Genomic DNA, 23,057 nt, shown 5'->3' with positions numbered 1-23,057 from the left:
TGTTTTAATGATTTGGGCCTGTTTGGCTTGTTTCTCCTCTTTGGTCAAGGGGCTGTAGGCTTTTCTCAGGCCAATAATTTGGGGAAGATTTATAAGGTACAATTTCTTCTGGCTCTTGAGTACCTAGACTGATGAGTCTACATCATAAAATGCTGAGCTATTGACAGGGAAACCTTAGACAGCTTGCAGGGTATTGACATAATTAAACTATGCTGAAGCTATAAGCTTTTGAAGAATCATTTATGACACCTATAGCCGTTGGCTGTGCTGTAATATTTGGATCATCTTCTTCATTGGGGAATCTCTACCCAAACATTTTTTGCCCCCCCCCCCACCTCTGTGAAGGAAATAATCTGGAAACCCTACTCTTAACTAGCTTTTAATTCCGAATCTTTAGAGCAACACTATGCAAGATAAGAAAAATTGGATCAACATACATATGAATATTTAAGCAAGTATAATATAAATACATTACAATTGATAAGCATCCACTACACTGAAGTAACATGAATTTAATTCTAGTGGAAAGGATTCATGTAGCTACCACTTCAGAACAGGCAAGACCGTTTCTCCAGTTGACATTCAATGTTTCATCATTCTCTACCAGTTGCATAAGACAAATCTTTTCTAGAGAAGCAGTTTGTTTTTTTTTAAACAAAAACGTGGATTACATTTCAATGACTCTTTAAAACAATAAAATAAGACATTAAGTGTATATCAAAGCCTTAATAGATCTATAATCAATGTCTAAATAATCTCGTTAACGTAAATATCTCTACTCTGTTTCTCCGACAACAGCATCTTCATCCATCCCACTTGCGTCCATGCGATACTAGGAAAAGGGACCGGACAAGCATAGTTTAGGTCCTGACTCCCATTGTCCTCTAACTACGTGACAGTGGCCTTAGTCTACGCTGAGGCTCAGTTTACCCATCTGTGATGATGCTAATAATAAATAGTACTTACTGTGTTTCCCTGAAAATAAGACCTAACCAGACAATCAGCTCTAATGCGTCTTTTGGAGCAAAAATTAACATAAGACCCGGTATTATATTATATTATATTATATTATATTATATTATATTATATTATATTATATTATTATACCCGGTCTTATATTATAGTAAAATAAGACCCGGTTTTATATTATATTGTTAGATAAGACCCGGTCTTATAGTAAAGTAAGACCAGGTTTTATATTAATTTTTGCTCCAAAAGACGCATTAGAGCTGATTGTCCGACTAGGTCTTATTTTCGGGAAAACACAGAGAAGTTAGGAGTATTAAATAGATAATGTGTATATTTCTGTGGTACTCAGAGGCATTCCTCAGAATCTGCTGTGGGGCCTGTTAAAACACAGATCGCTGGGCCCTACACCCGAAGTTTCTGATTTGGCAGCTGTGGAGCAGGCCCCAGAATTTGTGTTTCTAACAAGTTCCCAGGTGGTAATGATGCTTCTGTTTAGAAAGCACACTTTGAGAACTGCTGGCCTAGACCATCTTTTACATAGACTGGCGTGTTTATAGATCTGCAGCAAATTTTGGCTCTGTTCGTTTCCATCAGAGACTGTCCTTGATTGATAAAAAGAAAAGGCAGCCCCAGTCAAAAGGAAAGTGAGCTTGTATAAGGAAACGCTTTATGGGGTTGATTGCATGAAGTAGGTATATGAAAGTAGTGTATGAATAACTGATGTTTCAGAAGTACTTGTATTGAGGAAACATCCTGGGCTGTGGAGTGAGACCAACCTGATGACGGATTGCAGCATTACCCTCGTCAGCTTTGTGATTTGGGTACCCCCAAACCTCAAACTCTTCATCTGTACCGTCACACTAACAATGTGTGACTTACTTAGTAAGGGTGTTTTGAAATTTAAGTGAAAGAAAAATGGATGTAAATTGAGAGGTTAAGTGTTTATCCATTTATTGACATGAATATATCTTAAGAAAACCTAAATGTGACCTAGTATTCCTAAACGAATGAGATTCTCAAGGTGAGAAATGAAATTATTTTAAATTTCATTTCACTACAAAAGGATGTCCACATTGCGTCTTCCCAACCATGTAAACTAGATGTAGCTATACCCAAAGGGGAGTAAGAGGAAATACAGGAAAATTTAAGCAGTTTAATGTGTCGTGATGGGTACTTATTCTTTGTAATTCTGATTTCCCTTTGTTATTGGAGTAATTTTTGAAACTACTAAAAAGCCTCACTTAGTCCTCACAATAATGCTGTGAAGTACATATTATCCCTTAGAAGAGTGTTTCCTTTAAATCACAAAGGACAACAATAGTGTCTTCAGGACTCCATTTTTGAGATCACATATGAAAGCAGCAGGACTGGGATGAATGGGTTGTTTTATCTCCTTAAACCCTCCCATGTAATAGAAAGGACTTAAGATGTCTGTTCAATACTAATATAATTTTGCGGAAAAGGAAATCAATGCAGCCAAGACTGGAAAGTAGGGGAGAGCTTGTCACGATCATTCCACCCAGGTTTTCGCTGGCCCAGCCACGTCCTTCCCATTTCAGGTGTGCAACTTCCTCAATGTCAAAACAAGTGTCCCTCCTCGCTACTGACTCAGGGACCATTTTTAAACTCCGTTACTATGAAATTTACAAATATACAACAGCACTGAGAATAGTACAAAATCTCTTGTGCCCATCAGCCAGTTTCAATAACCATCAACATACTAAACAAACTCAAAGCAAGACAACTTGAAGTTTATAACAAATCTTTGCGTGCATTCTAATTTTCAGAAATACGTAGCTTCCTCTTTTCAAAGGAAATGCAAAAGTTCAATACTCCAGACTAAGGTTTTCTACATATCCTGTAATGACAATTTCCCAAAAGTGAAGATCTCTTCACCCAGCTAACACTTTTTGGAAATATTACATCAATCAGCGTGAGTTTTCGTCTTCCTTTTTTCCTTGTCATGGACAAAACTGAATCTATAAGCACAAGCTCTTTAAGCTTATTAAAAGCAGGAGTCAGAACTCTGCTTGTTAAGACTTCCATTTTCTTGGCCTTTCCTCTTCCTCAGGGAGGGTGGGAAGAGTACCTTACTAAGAGTAGTAAATTGATCAGTGGGATAAACTGTTCCATGTGCAGTGTTTAGTGGTATCTTTTTTTCATTTCTTCTCGCTACTGAATATTCTTCTTCCTCTATTAAAAAAAAAAAGGACAAATTGGCAGTCTTACTATTTTATGAGTCCCCTCTGAGTTTGACTTTGTAATTGACATGAAGATATTTTGCCTTCAGCCAAATCTTAATGTATTTTCCATTACCACATGTTCTCACAGAGCCTTCTTTGTTGGGTTCAATCATTTTGTTAATTTTTCACATGTGTAATTTAATCTGAAATTCCCCGGGTATCAAGCTCAGTAGCTTTGAATGCGTTTTCTCTGATCCTGCAGGGTGGTGTGGAGGGAAGAATATGCACTTTGGCAGCCTGGCCTTGTCATTTAACAGCTCGTCTGACACTGGACAAATTACTTAAGCAAACTTGAGCCTCAGTTAATTTTGGTTTTAGGACATAAGAGAAAGTGTGGAAGGTATTTAAGAATTTATTAAAAAGTAAGAATTGTTTAGGCACTTTTGATTCAGCTTCACCCCCTAACGTGTATGTCTGGAGAATAGTGTGTCTCACGGCAGTGACTATGACTTGCTAATATTTGTTTTCAAAGACGTTTGTAGAAAGTCCCGAGAATCTATGGGTGGCTCTAAGGATGTGAGTTTCAGATGATCCCAAAAGGCAGTCAAGGATTGGAACAGTAGTTTGTGGACTTTGATTTTTTTAAACACTTCATACTGTACAGCTAAGAACAGTAGAATATTAAGCAAACAGGTAGTAAGTATTATGAGCCATGTATGAATGTTCATTTTCCTTTTTGTAAATGTTTCAAACTCCAGCCACTGGATCGTGTAAAAGGGGCCACTGACCTAGATATGCACACTACAAAATTATTTTCTCTGTTCTAGCCCCTGTTATTAACTAGCTGTTTGACCTTGAGCACATCATGTAACCTTTCTGGATCTTGGTTGCGTCTGTAAAATGTGGAAATTGGGCTAGGTGATCTCAAAAAAAGTTTCCTGCATGATTTTGCTTTAACTCTAGAGCATACAATGGAAGGAGCAAAAATTTTACAGGCAGACAGATCTTGAGCAATTAATTTCTCCTACGTGGATTTCAGTGTTGTCATCTGTAAAGTGGAGACACCAACAACTTCATGGGATTGTTATGACAATAAAGGTATATATCTCTCAGTCCAGCCACTGTTAATTCTATTACCATCCCCATCCCTCCCCCCTCTCCCTCTCTATGGTATATTAATGTCATGATTTTCCTATTTATATTACACTCTGACCAGTAGGATTAATGGAACAATGGCCTCCGGGCAATTAATTCCTCTTTGTCACTGTTACTGTGTCAAGTCTGGATGCCCACCACCACTGCTGCCGTGACTCAGAGCTCAGGCCAGTCACCACAGGCTGTATCCACTCCTGTCTGGTTGTTTTCATGTAACACATTTGCCCTCATTTAGATGTGCCCATAAGTGCTGAGCTGGACAGAGGCTAGTGTAGTATATTAGCTGGGGGTGGGGTTGGGGGTGGGGTTGGAGGGAAGAGTGTCCATGGGAGCCAGATCACTTGGCTTCAAGTTCAGCTTTGCAGATTCCTAGTATATATGATTTGAAGCAAATTATGTAATCTCTCTGACTTTCAGTTTCTGTATTTGTAAAATGGGGATGGCAATAGTACCTACTATTGTAAACCATTTACGTGTATCATATATATCAAGTGCCTAGAATGGTGCATGGTACCGATAACTGTTAGTTGTTTTTATTCCACCCAGTTGCCCTCATTGAGGGACGACAGGGGCTGGAGAAATGCAATCTCCCAAGATGCAGAGGCTTCTGAAATTACTACAAAGGATCTGGAAGGTTTTCTAGAACTCAGACAAAATCAGCTTGAAATCCTCCGTACCCCCAACTTCCAAAACTACTAAGGCTCATTCTGCTTGGGGAAATGAGAGAAGCAGAGTAACTGAAAATATGACACTGATTAGTGAGATAGATTATCCCATGTGCACCAACTCATGTACATAAATAGTGGGAAACACAAGTGGCCAACAACAATCTTATATCAGTATTGATATCTTGACTCTTGAAGATACCAGCAATTTCCAAATAACCTGAATCTTCTCTCTCTGCCCCAGTTAAAAAAAAAAAAAGCATTGTTTCCACCAGAATGAGGAGGCACGTGAAGCAGGTTGAAACAGGCTGCCTCAGCGGGAGGCATCTTGCCTGTCTCCCTATCAGCTTCCATCCCTTGTGCCCCCAAAGGGACATGCGCAGTAAGGAGTGTGCCTTATTTACCTTCAGAGCCCTCCAGTGGTCGACGTGGAATGGAGAACTGTTGTAGAATGAAGAGTGTGGGTCGCCCTCCCCTCCCCGAACGGGTAGGGTGGGGGCTCAAATCATGGCTTCTTCTAGCTTGTGATCTAGGGCAAGTCCCTTCAACTCCTCAAACTTAGTTTCCTCAGCCAAGGACTGATACTCTTTGGGTGGTGGGGGGAAAGGAAGCACATGTTGTGAGAAATGAGTGAAGTAATAACTCTATGCTAGAACTCTATAGCTAGTAACGTAGAACTCTAGTACTGTAACTTTGAAGCTTGTAGTACCACTCCTGACACAGAGACGGTGCCCACTGAATGTGATGATGGTTTTTTTTGTTGTTATTGTTGTTTTTAAGTAGAAGATACTGGAAGGAATAGAAACTTGGAATAGTTACTTCAAGAATAACAAAATTATTTTGTGAAGTGGAATGGGCAATTTCACACTGGACTTGGAAGGCATGTTGTCATCATTTAAGTTTAGAGAAACCAAGCATAAAAAGGTGAAATCATTGTTTGGGTTGCATGATTTAGCAACTGAACTGGGTCACAAAGATGGGACTTCTAAGTCATGATACAGCAGTCTTTATATATTTAGTGCTTCTCATAATTCTCTCTGAAATATCCTAGGGTAGTAACAGCATTTTGGTTTATAAGCAGTCTAATATTGAAAAATGGGTTTTAATGACAGGATTCTATACAAAGTGTTCAGAATTCATTTTTAAAAAGATAGTGAATGTTAATATTTCTCAAATGAAAAAAATCCCCACCGAAAATCCCCTCACGCTGCTCTGTGTAGTCAGCTCCTACCCCCAGTCCAAACCCTTGGCAAATCCTGACCTGTTTTCCATCCCTATGGTTTTGCCGTAGAATATGTAGCCTTTGGGGTCTGGAAAAGCAGCTTCCTAGTCTGCCTTTCTTTTAATGAATTCATTTGTGTCTTCTAAGGTGTATAAGGTGGTTTCATATAGATCCTCTGGCAGCTTTCTTATCTGTTGAGTATTGGTTCCATTTGGCTCACTTTTCTTTTCTCATGTTAGTTATTTATTATTCTCCATAAATAATAAATCAGTTGGACTTATTGTTGTTGTTTTTTTAAGTAGGGTCATTTGTAGTAATATGCATTTGGGGTAATAAACTAAAAGTCAATGTAGCATGTAATCATATCATTATTCAGCTTGATTTGGTATGCTTATGGTTCCTTGGATTTGACAGTATCTATCATTCAGAATAAAGAGTGGGAACTTCATAAACTTAAGTGGAAGAACAAGAATAACCAAAACTGTGTTCCACTTTTATTCCAAAAACACATGTGATACACTCACAAAATTTCCCACCGTGAGTCCTTTTAATCAATCAGATCGTATGAGAGCATCCTAATGAGCTTGCTGCCACACCCCAGTATGATTTCTTATCAGAAGTCATGCAGAAAAGGATCTGTCTATTATATTAGTTTCAGGTGCACAACATGGTGATTAGACATTTATATAACTTAAAAGTCATCAACCTGAAAAGTCTGGTGACCATCTGACACCATACACAGTTATCACAATATTGCCGACTATATTCCCTATGCTGTACTTTACATCCTGTGACTATTTTGTAACTGCCAATTTGTAGTTCTTAATCCCTTTATCTTTGTCACCCCCCCACCAACCCTTCTCCCACCTGGCAACCATCAGTTTGTTCCTTATATCTATTAGTTTGTTTCTGTTTTGTTTGTTCATTTATTTTGTTTTTTAAATCCCACATATAAATGAAATGATGTGGTATTTGTCTTTCTCTGTCTGACTTATTTCACTTAGTATAATATCCTGTAGGTCCATCCATGTTGTCGCAAATGACAAGATTTTATTCTTTATGGCCACGTAATATTCTTTTGTATATACCAGGGGTGCCAAAAAACTGTATACACGTGATTGGTATTCATCTTTTGTTATTGTATATATTATTACAATTTTTTTTGCTTTCTTAAGTGTGTATACATTTATTTTGGCACCCTCTGTACGTACCACATCTCCTTTTTCCAGTTGTCTGTTGGTGGACACGTAGGTTGCTTCCAGTCTTGGCTATTGTAAATAATTCTGCAGTGAACATAAGGGTGCATATATCTTTTCAAATTGATGTTTTCGTTATCTTTGAAAAAATACCCAGAAGTGGAATTGCTGGGCCATATGGTAGTTCTATTTTTTATTATTTTAGGGACCTCCATACTGTTTTCCACAGTGGCTGCACCAATTTGCAATCCCAACAACAGTGTATTCCCTTTTCTCCACATTCTCACCAACAGTTTCTTTTTTTTTTTTTTGGATTTATTGATAACAGCCATTCTGACAGGCATGAGGTGGTACCTCACTGTGGTTTTAATTTGCAGTTCCCTGATTATTTGTGATATTGAGCATCTTTTCATATGTCTATTGGACATCTGTGTGTCCTCTTTGGAGAAATGTCTATTCCAGTCCTATGCCCATTTTTGAATCAGATTGTTTGTGTTTTTTTTGGTGTTGTATGAGTTTCTTACATATTTTGGATATTAACCCCTTATATATTTTGGATATTAACCTCTTGTATATTTTGGATATTATTGAGTGTATCATTGGTGAATATCTTCTCCCGTTTAGTAGGTTGTCTTTTTATTTTGTTTGGCTTTTGTTATGTAACTTCTAATTGTAGCCCAGTTCTTTTCATCTGAAAGTTGAGGTTAAATAGATATTTCAGGAATTTTAGGCCGATCCTGTGGCTTCCTATATTTCTAAAAAGTATTGCAACCTTCATGGGGTCAGAGATGGCAGGGTTGGGTGCTAGGAGGGGGTGTGGAGAGTGTGTGCGGGGAGGGAGTATCCACATGTCGGGGGCGTATCACTAGGCTCTTTCTCCCATGTTGCGTCGCTTTTCAAAGTTTATTATTTATTTATTTATTTATTTATTTATTTATTTATAGCAGTAGCAGATGAATTTTTATTAAAATAGATTTTCCTGAAGACTTTGTAAGAAGACAGGTCAGGTCTAACCCCAGACTTGCCAAGTTAGGCCCTTCATCGCAGCCCCTTGACCAGCGGCAGCCTGCACTCGAGTTTATCACTGAGAGTGGCCCGCCCTCCCTCCCGCCAAGGCCGTGGGGGACGGCAAGGACAGGTACTCTTAGACTTTTTTTTCCCTTCTGTTCTTTTGTAGTTTACCTGTATGTCAAAGTTTATTTAGATGTTTCTCATATTTGCAGAAGAGGAGTGTAAACAGAAGAACAGCTTTTGCTGTTCCGTATAAAAGATTAGGCTTGCTATAAATAGGCACTTATTTCCCAGAATTAGCAACCTATATATACCCCAGTACATGCAGCAACAAGTGGAATTTACCACTGACCTTTAACTCCTTTGGACCTGTCTTGGGTTGTAAAAGGGTTAAATTTAGACAAGAGTCCTAAGCAAACATGATTTTTATTTGGCTGCTTTTACATGGATTTGGAAGGAATGTTTTACAAGCTGCGAATGGATTTTTGATTTGTACCCAACTGGATGTAGCCCGGTGCCTTGTTTTGCAGATGAAGAAGGCACTGTATGTGGGGCAAGATGAAAATGTGTCTAATGGAGTCAGTGAGGACCTTTCCCAGACACCAGACAAAGCAGTACATACAGGGCCTGTTATGTTCTTTGGATTCCAGGAAGGAAGGAGCCGCCAGGGTCTCCCTTCCTGTGTAACAGTGTGAGACGGCAAATCAATACCGTAAATACTTTTATTTGAAACAGTCAAATCTAGGGAATTCCACTTGAAATGTAAATACCTAACTCAAACTGTGAACAAACGCCTCTAAACAAATAGATTACAAAGAAAACTGACTACTTGATGTTCACGTGCTGCAAATAATCTCAGAATCTCCTTTCTGTAATCTAACAAAATTTAACTCTTAAGGAAACAGTTGTTTTAACTGATAAACCTATCAAAGTGGTAACCATGTACATAAGAGATGTACGTGGTTACATTTAAGGAAACTTAACCCATATATATCAATGGTAAAGTCCAGTTGTGAAAGGTTATTTGCAATCTATATTCGACACAGGTTAGTCAACTACTTAATAGCTTTATTGTAGTCTAAAGGTAACACAGAAGTATTTCTTTGTACAAAAAGATGCTTTGTGAAATGTTCTCTTAATGATTGTAACTTGTAGGTATAAGATCTTGTAGTGTTTGGCCTTTTTTTAACTTTCATTTTTGTTCTTTATACTTTTGTGCATTATTTGAATCCATTTTAATAACAGTGTTCAATTTCTCACAAATTGTAGAATAATGTTTTTTAAGAGGAAAAGTAAAGATTCACCAAGTAAATGTGCTATAAGATGCTTAACACTAGCTAATTTGGAGGAGTTGGAAAATAAACAATTGGTCTCCTCTTTGAACTTTTGTACTTTTAAAACTTCCAAAGCTTAACAATAACATTGCTTTATCTGGCACAATAGAGAATGTCTCCTTACTGAGGCATGATCCATGGTGTTTTAGAAGCTAAAAAGTATTATTCCTATGAAAGGGATGTTCAATAGAATATTCTACGAAGAACAGGCATTCTCAACCCTGGCCACACATTACCAACATGCAGGGCATTTTAAATAACAACACTGCCTGGGCCTCACCGCTGACCCGTTGATTAGAATACCTGGGAGATGGGGCACAGTCATGGGTACTTTTTTAAAGTTCCACATGTGATTCTGCAGTGTAGCTAGAGTGGGGAACACTAAAATAGATGAAGGCTCGCGTTAGAGATAAAAACTGAAGAATGAACTGATTATCTTGTTTACTTGCCGTCATTCATTTGCTAACACTTGCACTGGAAAAAAAATCAGTTCAGGTTTTGCTGGGAGGAAAAGAACTTACAAAACTCAGTGACTTGAAGAAAGTTTTTCCTGATTCTGAGTTCTACCAGCGCCAGCTCCATGAAGGCTGGATGAACTTGATGGCATCACTTGCTGGACCCAGGCATGTGGTCCCTCATTCCCTAGTGGGCTTGCCAAGGCTGCTTCAGTTGGCAGCCCCAGGGGAGGGTAAAATCCTAGTCGATGAATAGTATTTAAGTCTCTGCTCGGTCACATTTGCTAATGTCCCATTGGCCAAAGCAAGTCACATGGCCAAAGCCCCATTCAAGGTGTAGAGAAATATTCTCTGTCCCTTGATGAAAAAGCTGCAGTCATATTGAATGAAGGCATGCATATAGCGGTGGGATGCATCCATGAGCATTTTTTGCAGTCTATCACAACAAATCAAAATATATTCTTTAATGAAAACATTTAATAAAGCAAAATATTTACTAGGATCTTTAAAAAAACATTTTTCTAGTTAAGTTTAGGAATGCACATTTAACTTTCATTTTAAAAGAAATTTAACAGTCGTTAAGTAATTTTTAAAATAGCTACCTACCCCCAATTGTCATAAAAGTAACATTTAAAAAATGAGAAAAACACATAAAATGACAGATTAAAATAAAAATCATCAATAAACTCAATACTCAGAGATAATATGTTAGTATATTTCTTTCAATCTTTGTTTTCATATAAAAGCATATATTTTTACATGCTTTTACTGTTTTTATAATTGACTACCCCCATGTAACAGGTATGTCATGGTTTTTACATGTCATGAAGAATTCTTCACTGTAATTTCTAATAACTCTGTAGCACACCATCATTTGAATGCACTATAATTTATTTAGCAAAGCCTCAAGTTATGGGCGTTTACAAGGTCTTACCAGTAATAATAATCAATTGTTTTATGAATAAAATTGCTAATTAATAATGACATACTTTTACAGCAACCTACTATGTACCCAGCGCCATTCAGGGCATTTTAAGTATATTGTGCACTCCACAACAACTCAATGGGGCACTGTTTTTACCCTCATTTACAGACAGGGAAACTGAGGACCAGAGTTTAGTATCAGAGTCTCTCTTAACTGCTGTATTACACTGCCTCTCATATAATAATTTACAAATAACTTTCTTAGGACAAATTCCAATACCCTGAATTGCTGAGTCAAAGGATGCATGCGTGCACACACACACACATAGATATACGTATATTTTTTTAAACTTTTATTTATTTTAAGTGTGTTTTCCCAGGACCCTTGAACTCCAAGTCAAGTAGTTGTTTCAATCTAGTTGTGGAGGGTGCAGCTCACAGTGGCCCATGTGGGGATCGAACCGGCAACCTTGTTGTTTAGAGCACCGCGCTCTAACCAACTGAACTAACCGCTGCCCCGCCCGCATATGCACATATTTAAGGGTTTTGATACAGAGTGTCATAATGCTTTTCCAAAACTGCACCTGTTTACACTCTCGCTGGCAGGCCTGGGACATGCATTTCCCTATACCCTCCCCCCATTTTCTAAACCTTTGCCAGCTTGATAAGCATGAAAAGAGGAAAGGGGCAGGGGCTCTATGGGAAATCTCTGTATCTTCTGCTCAATTTTGCTGTGAACCTATAACAGCTCTAAACAAAAAATAATAAAGTCTATTTTAAAACTTTTTTTTAAAGAGGAGAGGCTATTTTAGGATTTAAACTTTGGTAACTTAATTCTTAACAAGATTGAGCTTGTTTTCTTTTTCTAAATTGAGTTATAGACATATAATGTTATTAGTTTCAGATGTACAACATAATGATTTGTATATACGGCAAAACAATCGCGACAATAAGTCTAGTTAACGTCCATCACCACATATGGTTACAAATTTCTTTTTCTTGTGATGGGAACTTTTAAGATTTACTCTTTTAGCAACTTTCAAATATCATTATTATTATTAGATACAGTATTATTAACTATAGTCACCATGCTGTACATTATATCTCCAGAATTTATTTTGAACTTACTTTCTTATAGCATATATTTGCATAAGCCAAGATATGGGGAACTAGATAGGTGAAAATAGAAGACCAATTCAGGAATTCCCAAAAGGTTGACAGAACACCTGGGTGTGTATAGACAGTGATGAAAGATGAGACCTGGAAACCCAGTGTTGCAAAGTACACATCAACCAGGTTAGGCAGACAGTAGGAGTGAGTGAAGCCTGGTGGGAACCAGGGCGGCAGAAGAGAGCCCCTGGCTGCCTAGAGCCCCAGTGAATTGTTGTCGAGGGACCCTGGCAATCCAGACTTTCATGGGAAATCCATTTTCTTCAGTGACTCCCTTCCACGGGGGTAAAGCCAAATAGGCCTACCAATCAGATGTGGTTTATGAGCTGTCTGTAGTCTGGGGACAAGATTGCAAAACATCCTTATGTGTGTGGTCAGCATTTTGTTATCTTCCTGTCTGGAATGTGATCTATAGCAGCTTTTGAGGGAGGAAATAAATGTTAAGCTGGGTCCTGAGGGAGCAGAAGCTGCAATGTAAAATGAGAAATGGGGTGAGGAGTCAGAATTCTAGTAAGAGGCGGAATGGGCACCAGCAGGAGAGGTCTGGGATGATACAAGTCTGATTTGCTTTCACATGTCAGAGGGTGAGTGGTTGGTGGGCGTCCAAAGTGGCTTGAGGAAACAGACACAGGGTGGACGATACAAAGTAATCCCACATAGAAGAGGAACAGGGTTTTAACTCTGATTATAGAAAGAGCCATCTGGTGGTGTTGCCAGTGTACTGGGCAGGCTGGAAACTTCACACTCTCAGGAAAACAGGGGAACTTAAGAAAACTTACAAAGGGACACTAATGGCCATTTTCTGGCTGCTTGAGATGTGTGATGCCAAGTAGAGGACACCCGAAACAGAATTAGTGGGCGGGGGCAGTGAGAGATAATAACACAGAAGAGTGCATATAAATATAACCCAGTTGCTCATTTTAATATTTCTTTCTTTTCTACATTGAATTAGCATAATTTTGCACTAAAGACAAGCAAATCACATGAAAGAAACTTACTTTGCTTTGACACATTAAAAACAGAAAGTGCAACATGTACTCACACAGATCAAACTCTTTCAAAGAATGTACAGAGAGAAGATGCTGAAAGACAAATTCTGTGTTCTCTGAGAGAGAGCTGGAGTTCAGAAACTTGCATTGTACTACTAGAAGCAACACTTTTTAGAAGGAAAATAGTTCTTAAAGGTTGGCTATTTTTATTCTTTTCATTCTCTGTCAGCATAATTTTGGTGCAGCCCACTGGCTGGGTCAAAGCCAGGGCGCCCCTCTCATATCCGAAAACCATTTCTGCCGCACATAGTCAGTACAGTGAGGCTTCTGGGCAACACTCTTAGCTAATCACGTGCCACCCATCACTTAAGATCCACCTCAAATTCTACCCATATACCTTTCAATGAAGGCTTTTCTAAAGCCTTGTTAAAATAAAGGGATTGTTGAAATAAAGACTGCTGGGTCTTATGCCCAGAGTTTCTGATTCAGCCTGGAATGGCGCTCAGGAATTGGATTTCTATGCTCATCGCTTTAGATTGAAGTTTAAAAAGTAGATTTTTAAAAAATAGCTATATAATTGTTTTAAAATAAAAAAGTCAGGGTATGCTTGGAGAAGTGCCAGTAGATTGGAAATGAGGTGGGGGCTCCTGTACTGCACAAAAATTCAACAGAAGGGACTAATTAGCAGATTTGGGTTAATCACGAAGGTGAAGAATTGTAAAGAATGTCATGGTTTAGTGGAGGAAAGAAGGGAAATTTGTGAGACCACAAGTCTGGAAGTAGTGAAATTGAAGACCTTCATTGCCTCAGAAAAATTTGCCATAATTTAAGGGGTATTTGACCAAGAGCTAAAACTGATAAGCGGCCAGAGAAATGCAAGCAGAGGGCCAATGAATCAAGGTGAGGATTGTAATAGAATCTGAACTACTCTAGGATAAGAACTGCCCTCTTTTCTAAATGCTTCCACTAACCTTTCCTGTTCTTCACTGGAAGACTGTCCAGGAAAGATTCTTGAGTAGAGGTGTCCAGGCTGCTAGTAAAAATATTGATAAATATAAACCCTTCTGCATACACTAGGCTGAAAGCTCCAAGGACATCTCATTCACGACTTTAACCCCAGCATCTCCTCTAGAACATGGGGGAAACCATTTGAATAAGTGAGTAAATTATTTGGAAACAAAATCAGCCAGTTATTTAGCATGTCCGCACTCCTGAGCAATTCACTTAAATTTCCTAGGCTCTAGTTTACACAGCTTGACAGTGAGGGGAACATATTAAAATATTAAAACACATGAAAATGTCTAAACTCCCCTTGAGTCTAAAACCCATTCTTTCTTTCCTCACTCCATCTTTTCGTTTTACAACCAAGGAAAAGTGAATTTGTTGGCAGTTATCAGAGGGGCATGAAGAGATATCATTTTAAGGATGTTATGCCATTGACCATCTCAGGGACTGCAGAACTCCAAAAAAAATCCACACCTAACAAAACACAGTCTCTTTTAGCATGTTTCATTTGTTAAAAATCCTAAGTGATTAATGCACCACAGGTAGGTGAAAACAATAAGGTATCTTTTTATTTCTAAAAGTGACCCCAGTTAACAATGAGACAAAGAGGCTGCAAGTTACTTAACACTGCATTTCCTGGTTATAAGGTAATTTTCCATTGTTTTAATTGTCAAAGGTAGTCAGCAATGAACAATGTGAATTGTTCTTAGAATATTCACAAGCACAATTGCTAAATCAGTGAAGCAAGTATGACTCAGATGTATGTAAATAAACTTTAAAAATATAAAAGCAACACAATGACATTAAAAAAAGCTTTATAAACTTAAAACATTTTTCGTTCCATATACAGAAATTTGTACATGGTTTTATTAATAATGTAAGATTTCATGTTCGCAACAAGGTGATTTTTGTCCCCCGCGGACATTTAACAAAATCTGGAAACATTTTTGATTGTCACAACTGGGTTGGAGGGAATGGAGGGTGGAAGGGCTACTGACATCTAGTGGGTAAAGACCAGTGATCCTGATAAACGTCCTACACTACACAGAGCGACCCCACAGCAAAGAATTATCCATCCATCCAGATGTCACAGTGTCAAGGTTGAGAAACGTGCTTTAGATTATAGTAAAAAAACCAGTGTCTTCTACAGCTCCATGTCCCCAGGATTTTAATAGAGGGATTGTTTTCAGCCATTTACTGAGCAGTTATGTATGCCAAGCTCTGTGCTAAGCACAATGCATACGTTATCTTATTTCACACTAACAAAATCCTGTGAGGTTTTGAAGGCTAGTACATTATGTCTCAGAGATTATGTAACTGTTCAAGGTCACACAGCCAGTAATAGCCAAGGCAGAGATTTGAAATGCTGACTATCTGACTTCAAAGCCTGTGCATTTAGTGATTATGTATAAATAATGTCACAATGCACATCATATACAGATTTTCACATGTTAAAAATTATTTTCTTAGCTTATTTTGAAACTATTGGTTGAAAGGGCCAAAGGGAATTGGCAATTATGGTGGCTTTTCCTACATGTTTCCAAATTGATTTTCCAGAGTTGTACCAATTGACAGCACCACCATGAAGAATTGTGAGAAAATCCTTTTCAATACACAGACATCAGCGTTGACTTTTGACATTTAAAAACAAAATTCCTTATTTATTTAATAAGTTTAAAAGTATATATCTGAGCTTAAATAATAAGCAATTGTCAGAATTTGTTACCGGATATAGGTCTCCCCAAATGAGGGCCACACTGTGTAAGAAAAATAAGAAGAAAATCAAGTTAGTATAAATAAAGCTTGTATTTCAAAGAATCACATTCATTTATTCAACAAATGCAGTTATTTGACTAATAAAGGCTGAGCCCCAAGAAAAACATTCCTGGTTACTCTGTAAACTTTATCTCAAACCTTTTGTTTAAATAAGCCTATGAAGAGCAAATGAGAGAATTGGATTTTATAGTTAAAAATGTTTTCTTTGATAATATTGGTGTCTTCTTCTTGCCCCATCCTAGAAAGAATGAAAAACAGACCCTTCCTTGGATCCCTGTGAACTGAGGGAAGACTTTTACCCATATACCCTATAACTATACTCGTAGCATCCTGACAATCAATAACAACCATAACAACAACAACAATAGTACAATCATCTAGTCCAGTATTTTTATAATAGTAGTTGTATCCCATTAGTGGATCCAGAAATCATTTCAGTAGGTTTTGACTAGAATTTTTAACATGAGACTAGACCAGAAAGTAACATAAAATAAGCAAGTGCGTTACATGTAATAAGCCTAAGAGTTATTTTGTGAAACTTTTGTTAGCATTTGTGTGTGTGTGTATGTGTGTCTTTGTGTCTGATGGGGTAGAATTGTTTTTCTGTGGATTGCAGTCTAAAAGGTTGAAAAACCACTGACCTAATCTGCCTACTTCATTAGAAAGGTGAGTCTGAGAGATGTTAAATAATGCACTAGGATACACAGCTGGGTAATGACAAAGCTGGGATGAGAACTAAGTGCCCCAATTCTTTGGCCAGTGTCTATTCCATCAGAGGGTTCGCTGGAAGTCAATCTCTGGGAGAAAAAGAGGAAACAGAGTTGGGCTTAGTAGATGCTTTTATGGAGTAGCAGCAACCGAACGTTGGCAAAAATGATGGAATCAGTAGCGGTGGGGTCTCCATGTACATTAACCCAAGCCAAATTCACTTACTTACTGAACAGTGGGCACACTATACATATAGGCTATTCGATCTTTTGCTTGTCGTTATCTCTTCAAAATAATAACCAAGTGATGCCTACACAGTATTCTAATTGAGCGGTCACCAGAAATCTTGAGTGGTTTATCTCCTCCCTAAGCTGGTTGTACCAGGCAGGACAGATGTGGAGGATAAGATGACTGATGGCCACCTAGGCTATTGCCGTAGGGTATCCTGATATAGGTTGGCCCTTGCTAAAAGGGTAAAAGAAACACATTTTGATACTGAGAAGTAGAACATTAGTACACCTTAAATTAGTGTGGCCTATTGGGAAGCCAAGGCAGCAGCAGGCCTGTCTGATCCACACAGGAGCTAAGTAGCCCTCACCACCAGCACTAAAGGCTAGGATGGATACCACATTCATTCATTCATTCTTGTGGGCTGTGATGCTAAGCGCCCCATGAGGACGGGCCCTCTGCTCAAGTTCCTCCCGACAACAGGTGAGCTGATTGTCTTCAAGGAGGTGATTTGAGAGATCTACTAAAATGCAAATATATTCCCACAGTTGGGACAAGTTTGTTACATTAACCAAAGGATGTAAAGGCATTTACAGATTTCTTCATAAGAGCAGAATTTGAGGGAGAATAGGAGAGTGAGTGAGTCTAAGTCGGAAACTTGATGAAGGCTGAGGAAAGGACTTAAAGGAGAAGAGAAAAAGAAGCTGTGTCTTCTTCACAGTGTTGATGATAGCCCAGAGCATCTCAGACTTGATCTTGCCTAGGAATCCTCTGGGGGCGTGTGAAGATGCTGATTTTGGTGCCGGAGGGGCCTGAGATTCTGCATGTCTAACAAGCTCCCAGGTGATTGCTCCCAGTCCAAGAACCACACTTGAAAAGCAAGGCTTTTTGTCCATTTCTGCCAGATATTTCAGTGCCTCAGAATTCTTTTCAAAAAGAGACAAAGTAGAAATGAACTTTGTCAGTGTTTGTCCTTCTCCCTGCTTCTGCTTTTTAAAATGTCATTTTTTAATGCAGATTCATGAATACTAGTTGAACAGATATATTTGAGATTTGTCATCACAGAAATCATAGGAGTTGATGTTTGAAATTTTATTAGCAGGAAGTTCATAGGTGTCATGTGTTTATTTTAAAGACAGCAGTAATTATAAATGTCATGATCTTATCTCTGGAATAATGGGATGTGATTCTGAGTAAGAATCAGTTTGTGATGATCAATGTTAATGAGAATGAAAGAGGAAGAAAAACATCTTGTCCTTTTAAACATATAATCATTTAAAGGTGGATAAGGAACTTGTCACCATGGCAATATTTTATTCACCCTTTTCTGCTGTAGTTATTTAATCAAAATATTAATCTAATCTTGCTGACATGAGTAAATATACCAGATCATCTCTTTGCTTCCCAGATTGCCCTCTCCCCACCCTCCAACTTAACCAGGCAACTTTCATTCTAAATTCTTTTAAAATGTGTGCTGAGAACAAAATAAAGAAGCTTCTTTTTGGATAGACAAGCACTAAAATAAAATTTAAAGCAGTTAAATGCAAATTAAAGCAATAGCAAGAAATATTGCTTAATAAATAGTGTTTTTCTTGAATATCCAACATTTGTAAGCGAAGTTTTCGAGTTTGGCAGCAAGAAAAGAAGAATCTTGCCTTATACAGAGTCCTTAGGGGGTAAAGACTCATGCTATTTATAGGAAAGCTGTGCAAAATTTAATTTTAGTTGGGAAACCTTGGTACAATTCTTGATTTAGATCATTGTATCATTATCGTGTGACATCAGGGCAAAAGAACAGAGCTTTTTGTTTTGAAAAATGCACATGTTTTTATTAATGTTTTTAAAGAGGGAAATTTTTTATGTGCTTAATCCAATTAAACGTCTTTAAAAGTATTAGTCTTGTCCAATTTTTTTCTTATTAAAAAATATCCATCTTCTTGGGTAATCTTTTCTCATCAGTGTGTATTTAGTTTTCTACTTGCCACCATAACAATTTACAACAAATTTAGCAGCTTAATGAACATAAATGTATTGTCTTACACTTCTGAAGGCCAGAAGTTTGACATGGGTCTCACCAGGCTAAAATCAACACTTTGGCGGGGCTAAGGTTCTTTCCATAGGGTCTGGGCAGGATCTATTTCCTTGCCTTTTCCAGCTCCTAGAGGCCACTTGCATTCCTTAACCCCTTCCTCCATCTTTAAACGGAAAAGATGAGTTGAGTCCTTCTCACTTCACCACCACTCCAGTGGACACTTCTGCCTCCCTCTTTCACTGTTAAAGTCCTTTGTGATTACATTGGGCCCACCTGGATAAGTCAGGACACTCGCTCTATTTCCCTATTTTACTGTCAGTTGATTAGCAACTTTAACTCCCCTTTTCCATGTAAAACATAGCTTATTCTCTGGTTCCAGGGATTAGGATACAAACTTCTTTGAGTATGTTGGGAAGGAGAGGGGCCATTATTCCGCCTACCACTGTATTTGGCAATGTCTGAAGCTTTTTTGATTATCACAAATGGAGGGTACGTACCACTGTCATATAGTGGGTGGGGGCCAGGGGTGATGCTAAACGTGATACAATGCACAGGACAGAACCTACAACAAATAATAATGTCACGTTAGAGAAACCTTGGCTTAGCAAGATGACAACCTAAAATTCCCCTCCCTTAATTCTTTACATTTCAAAGGTGAATTAGATAATATACAAATTAGATAATGGATCAGCAGCAGCATTTGGTCAAAGAAAAACCGAAAGAAATAGAGAAGATGAGTGGATTAGTGTACACCAATCTTTCTAGGAAAAATTCAAAGCTCAAAACCTACTGCTGGGGCTGGCCCGGTGGCTCAGGCGGTTAGAGCTCCATGCTCCTAACTCTGAAGGCTGCCGGTTCGATTCCCACATGGGCCAGTGGGCTCTCAACCACAAGGTTGCCAGTTCAATTCCTCGAGTCCCACAAGGGATGGTGGGCTCCGCCCCCTGCAACTAAGATTGAACACGGCACCTTGAGCTGAGCTGCCACTGAGCTCCCGGATGGCTCAGTTGGTTGGAGCGCATCCTCTCAACCACAAGGTTGCCGGTTTGACTCCCGCAAGGGATGGTGGGCTGTGCCCCCTGCAACTAGAAAACGGCAACTGGACCTGGAGCTGAGCTGCGCCCTCCACAACTAAGACTGAAAGGACAACTTGAAGCTGAACAGCACCCTCCACAACTAAGATAGAAAGGACAACAACTTGACTTGGAAAAATGTCCTGGAAGTACGCACTGTTCCCCAATAAAGTCCCGTTCCCCTTCCCCAATAAAATCTTTAAAAAAAAACAAAAAACCTACTGCTTGGAGTAGACAATTCATCTTCATCCGGTGATCAGGAAGCATGTCTGGTTTCTCTCTCTGTCCCCAGTTCCTAGCACAGTGCTTGTGAATACCAAATGCTCAAGAAGTATTTTAACAAAAAGTACAGTGTGTTAAAGGATTTGTTTATGAGTTCTATATGTAGTGAATAAGATGTTTTCCTCTGTATACCTAATATTGCAACTTCATATAAGAGCGATCCTGGAATCACGCTCAACTTATTAGCACTAAGAACCCAGAGTAGCCTGTTTCCTGAGCTTTCACTTTAAGACAGATGTCATCTGGAAAGAGCTAAAAATATTTAATGTTAAGAGTGAAAGTAAATTTAATTAAAGGCTGTTGAGAGACCAGAAGTCCCCAGCTTTCTCTTCTGCATTATGGTTTTACACTATGGTATGTCTTAAGCTCTACTTTTCAGGCTTAGTCACACACTATGAAAAAATCAACCAATTCTTTTTAGTGGCAAGGTAAGGCTCATAACCACCAACTATTCAAACCATAAGCCTTTGTGGTCTTGTATCAATGATGAAAAATCTGATGTGAAAGATAATATACTGGAAGAAAATAAGCATAATTTGGAGGGTTAATTGATAAAATTGGTACCATTTTCTCTTGGTTCTCATTTCTGCTTTTGTTCTTGGTCAACATTGCAGGTGTTCCTGGCGCCATGCCAAATGCATCATGGACTGGTAACCTCAGAGCTATAAAGTGGATTGACATGGAAGATAAACACGGAGGCTGCCATGGTGAGGCATTCATTTTACATTTTGAGACCATACTGCTTGTTGGTGTTGGCATGAAGGTAGTTGTGGAATATAGGATTTTCACGGAGAGAAGTGCTGGTATATTTAGATTGATCTGTGAGTTATTCAATAGAGTAGTTAAGAGGCTTTAAGGTACAGTCCTTGAGAAGTAAATTTAAGCATCTCGTAGGCATTCTCCAGCTCATAAAAGCCTAGGAAAATGTAGAGGTAGGTTCAAATTATAAAGGTACTTTCTTCTTGCTAGTTTCTGCTTTCTTACTGTGTCTTCTTTCTGTTCTTTTTGGGAGTGGAGGGGAAAGTGGTCAGGGGATGTCATGTTCTCACCACAGAGCAAGCTGGACCCCCATCCTTCATGTCAGCCTCTGCTCCCTCCACAGACTGGCTTCCGGTTTGGAGGTGTTTGCTGCACTTCTGGCATGATGGCAGGTCACGCTAACAAGAGAGATTTCTTTTCCAGTGAACAAAAACTAGAAACCCTAAGGAGTTTCATTTCTATAGAACCTTATGAAGAAGGTTTTCTTTTTTTTAATTTGTTTGTTTTGTCAGTTCTGGTATACATTTTATTCAAACTATTGCCTGGTTCATAGTGGGCAGGTGTGTTTGTTTGCTAAGGCTAACATAGCAGACACAGTCCCACAGACCGGGTGGCTTACATAAAGGAAATTTATTTCCTCACTTTCCTGGAGGCTGGAAATCCAAAGTCAAGGTATCAGCAGGTTTGACTTCTTCTGAGACCTGTCTCCTTGGCCTGTAGATGGCTGTCTTCTCCCTGTGTCCTCACATGGTCTTCCCTCTGGGCATCTGTGTCCTAATCTCTTCTTATAAGGACACCAGTCATATTGGATTAGAGCCCACCCTAATGACCCCATTTTAACTTAATTACCTCTGTAAAGGCTCTCTTTCAAATATAGTAACAGTTTGAGGTACTGGGGGTTAGGACTTCAACATGTGAATTTGGGGGGGACACAATTCAGCCTATAATAGCACACAATTAATATTTATTCAGTGAGTGAGTGATTAAGTGAATGAAGGAGTGAGTGAATATGGGAGTTTGACCTTTTCCCCTGTGATAACAAGGCTTTAGCTTCTTCACTCCACTCTTCTACTCAATCTACGGCTTCACTCATTGGTCTATCTTGTCTACACTTAGTGTTTCAGATGAAAACCTCCAAATTGCTGCTTCTCTACAGCTCTCCATGACGCTCACTCTCCTTCTCATGTCTTCCTCTTGACAGTCCCCTACCACTGTGGACGGCAACATCCTCACGTCACTGTACAGAAATTTCAATCTATTCTGAAGCTTATTCCTATTTTACCTTAGTCAGCCCACATTTTCTCCAAGGGACAGCTCATGGTACCTGCCTGCATTCTTATCATGGCCTGCCCTCCTCCTGGAAGGAGGACGGTGAAGAAGAGGTTGCTTTCCTCTTTGACCTCCTGGGTCTTCTTTAGAAAACAGACCATCACCATCAGTCAGGGTCCCAATATTGGGGATATGTCATCTTCTCCACATCGTTCCATAACCCCTGTCACCTGCCCCTCTCCTTTGATCTGTTTCTCCAGCACCTCTTCAGCAGCGACGTCCACAAAAGGGACCCATGCGACATCATTCCTTTGCAGCTCTAGCCCTCCTCCTTCACCACAGAAGGTCCCATTCCACCGTGCAGCAGCCCCCCCACCCACCATCCCAAGTAGAGCCTTACCTTTGCTTCCTTGTGATCACCTCCATCCAGGCCCTATCCCAGTAGAGAAGGTATAGGCTAGTCAGGTCTGCCTTTTTGTAGGAACCTTTACTGATCACATGACAGGTGTGGCCCATGACAGTAGCCCCTTGCCAGGAACCTACATTGGGTAAAAAACTTGGGGGAGCCCAAGCCCCTCTCAGACAAATGTGGCATTTTTCTTCTCTTGGTACCTGTTATGCCAATGAACATCAGAAAGCCTTACCAGGTTCA

The 23,057-nt window shown here is 39.1% G+C and overlaps 1 protein-coding gene across 1 annotated transcript in view; it reads left to right on the top strand.

The window, feature by feature from the left end:
- Window positions 1-23,057, top strand: part of GCNT2 (glucosaminyl (N-acetyl) transferase 2 (I blood group)) — a 35,357-nt gene that overhangs the window by 6,626 nt on the left and 5,674 nt on the right. The window contains exon 2 of the mRNA XM_019752340.2: window positions 20,992-21,084. Coding sequence (XP_019607899.1) covers window positions 20,992-21,084 — 93 coding nt within the window. The remainder of the gene's footprint in view (window positions 1-20,991; window positions 21,085-23,057) is intronic.

This window comes from Rhinolophus sinicus, linkage group LG06, assembly GCF_036562045.2.
Source record: "Rhinolophus sinicus isolate RSC01 linkage group LG06, ASM3656204v1, whole genome shotgun sequence".
Classification (NCBI taxonomy): domain Eukaryota; kingdom Metazoa; phylum Chordata; class Mammalia; order Chiroptera; family Rhinolophidae; genus Rhinolophus; species Rhinolophus sinicus.
This window is presented reverse-complemented; position numbering and strand designations above follow the sequence as displayed.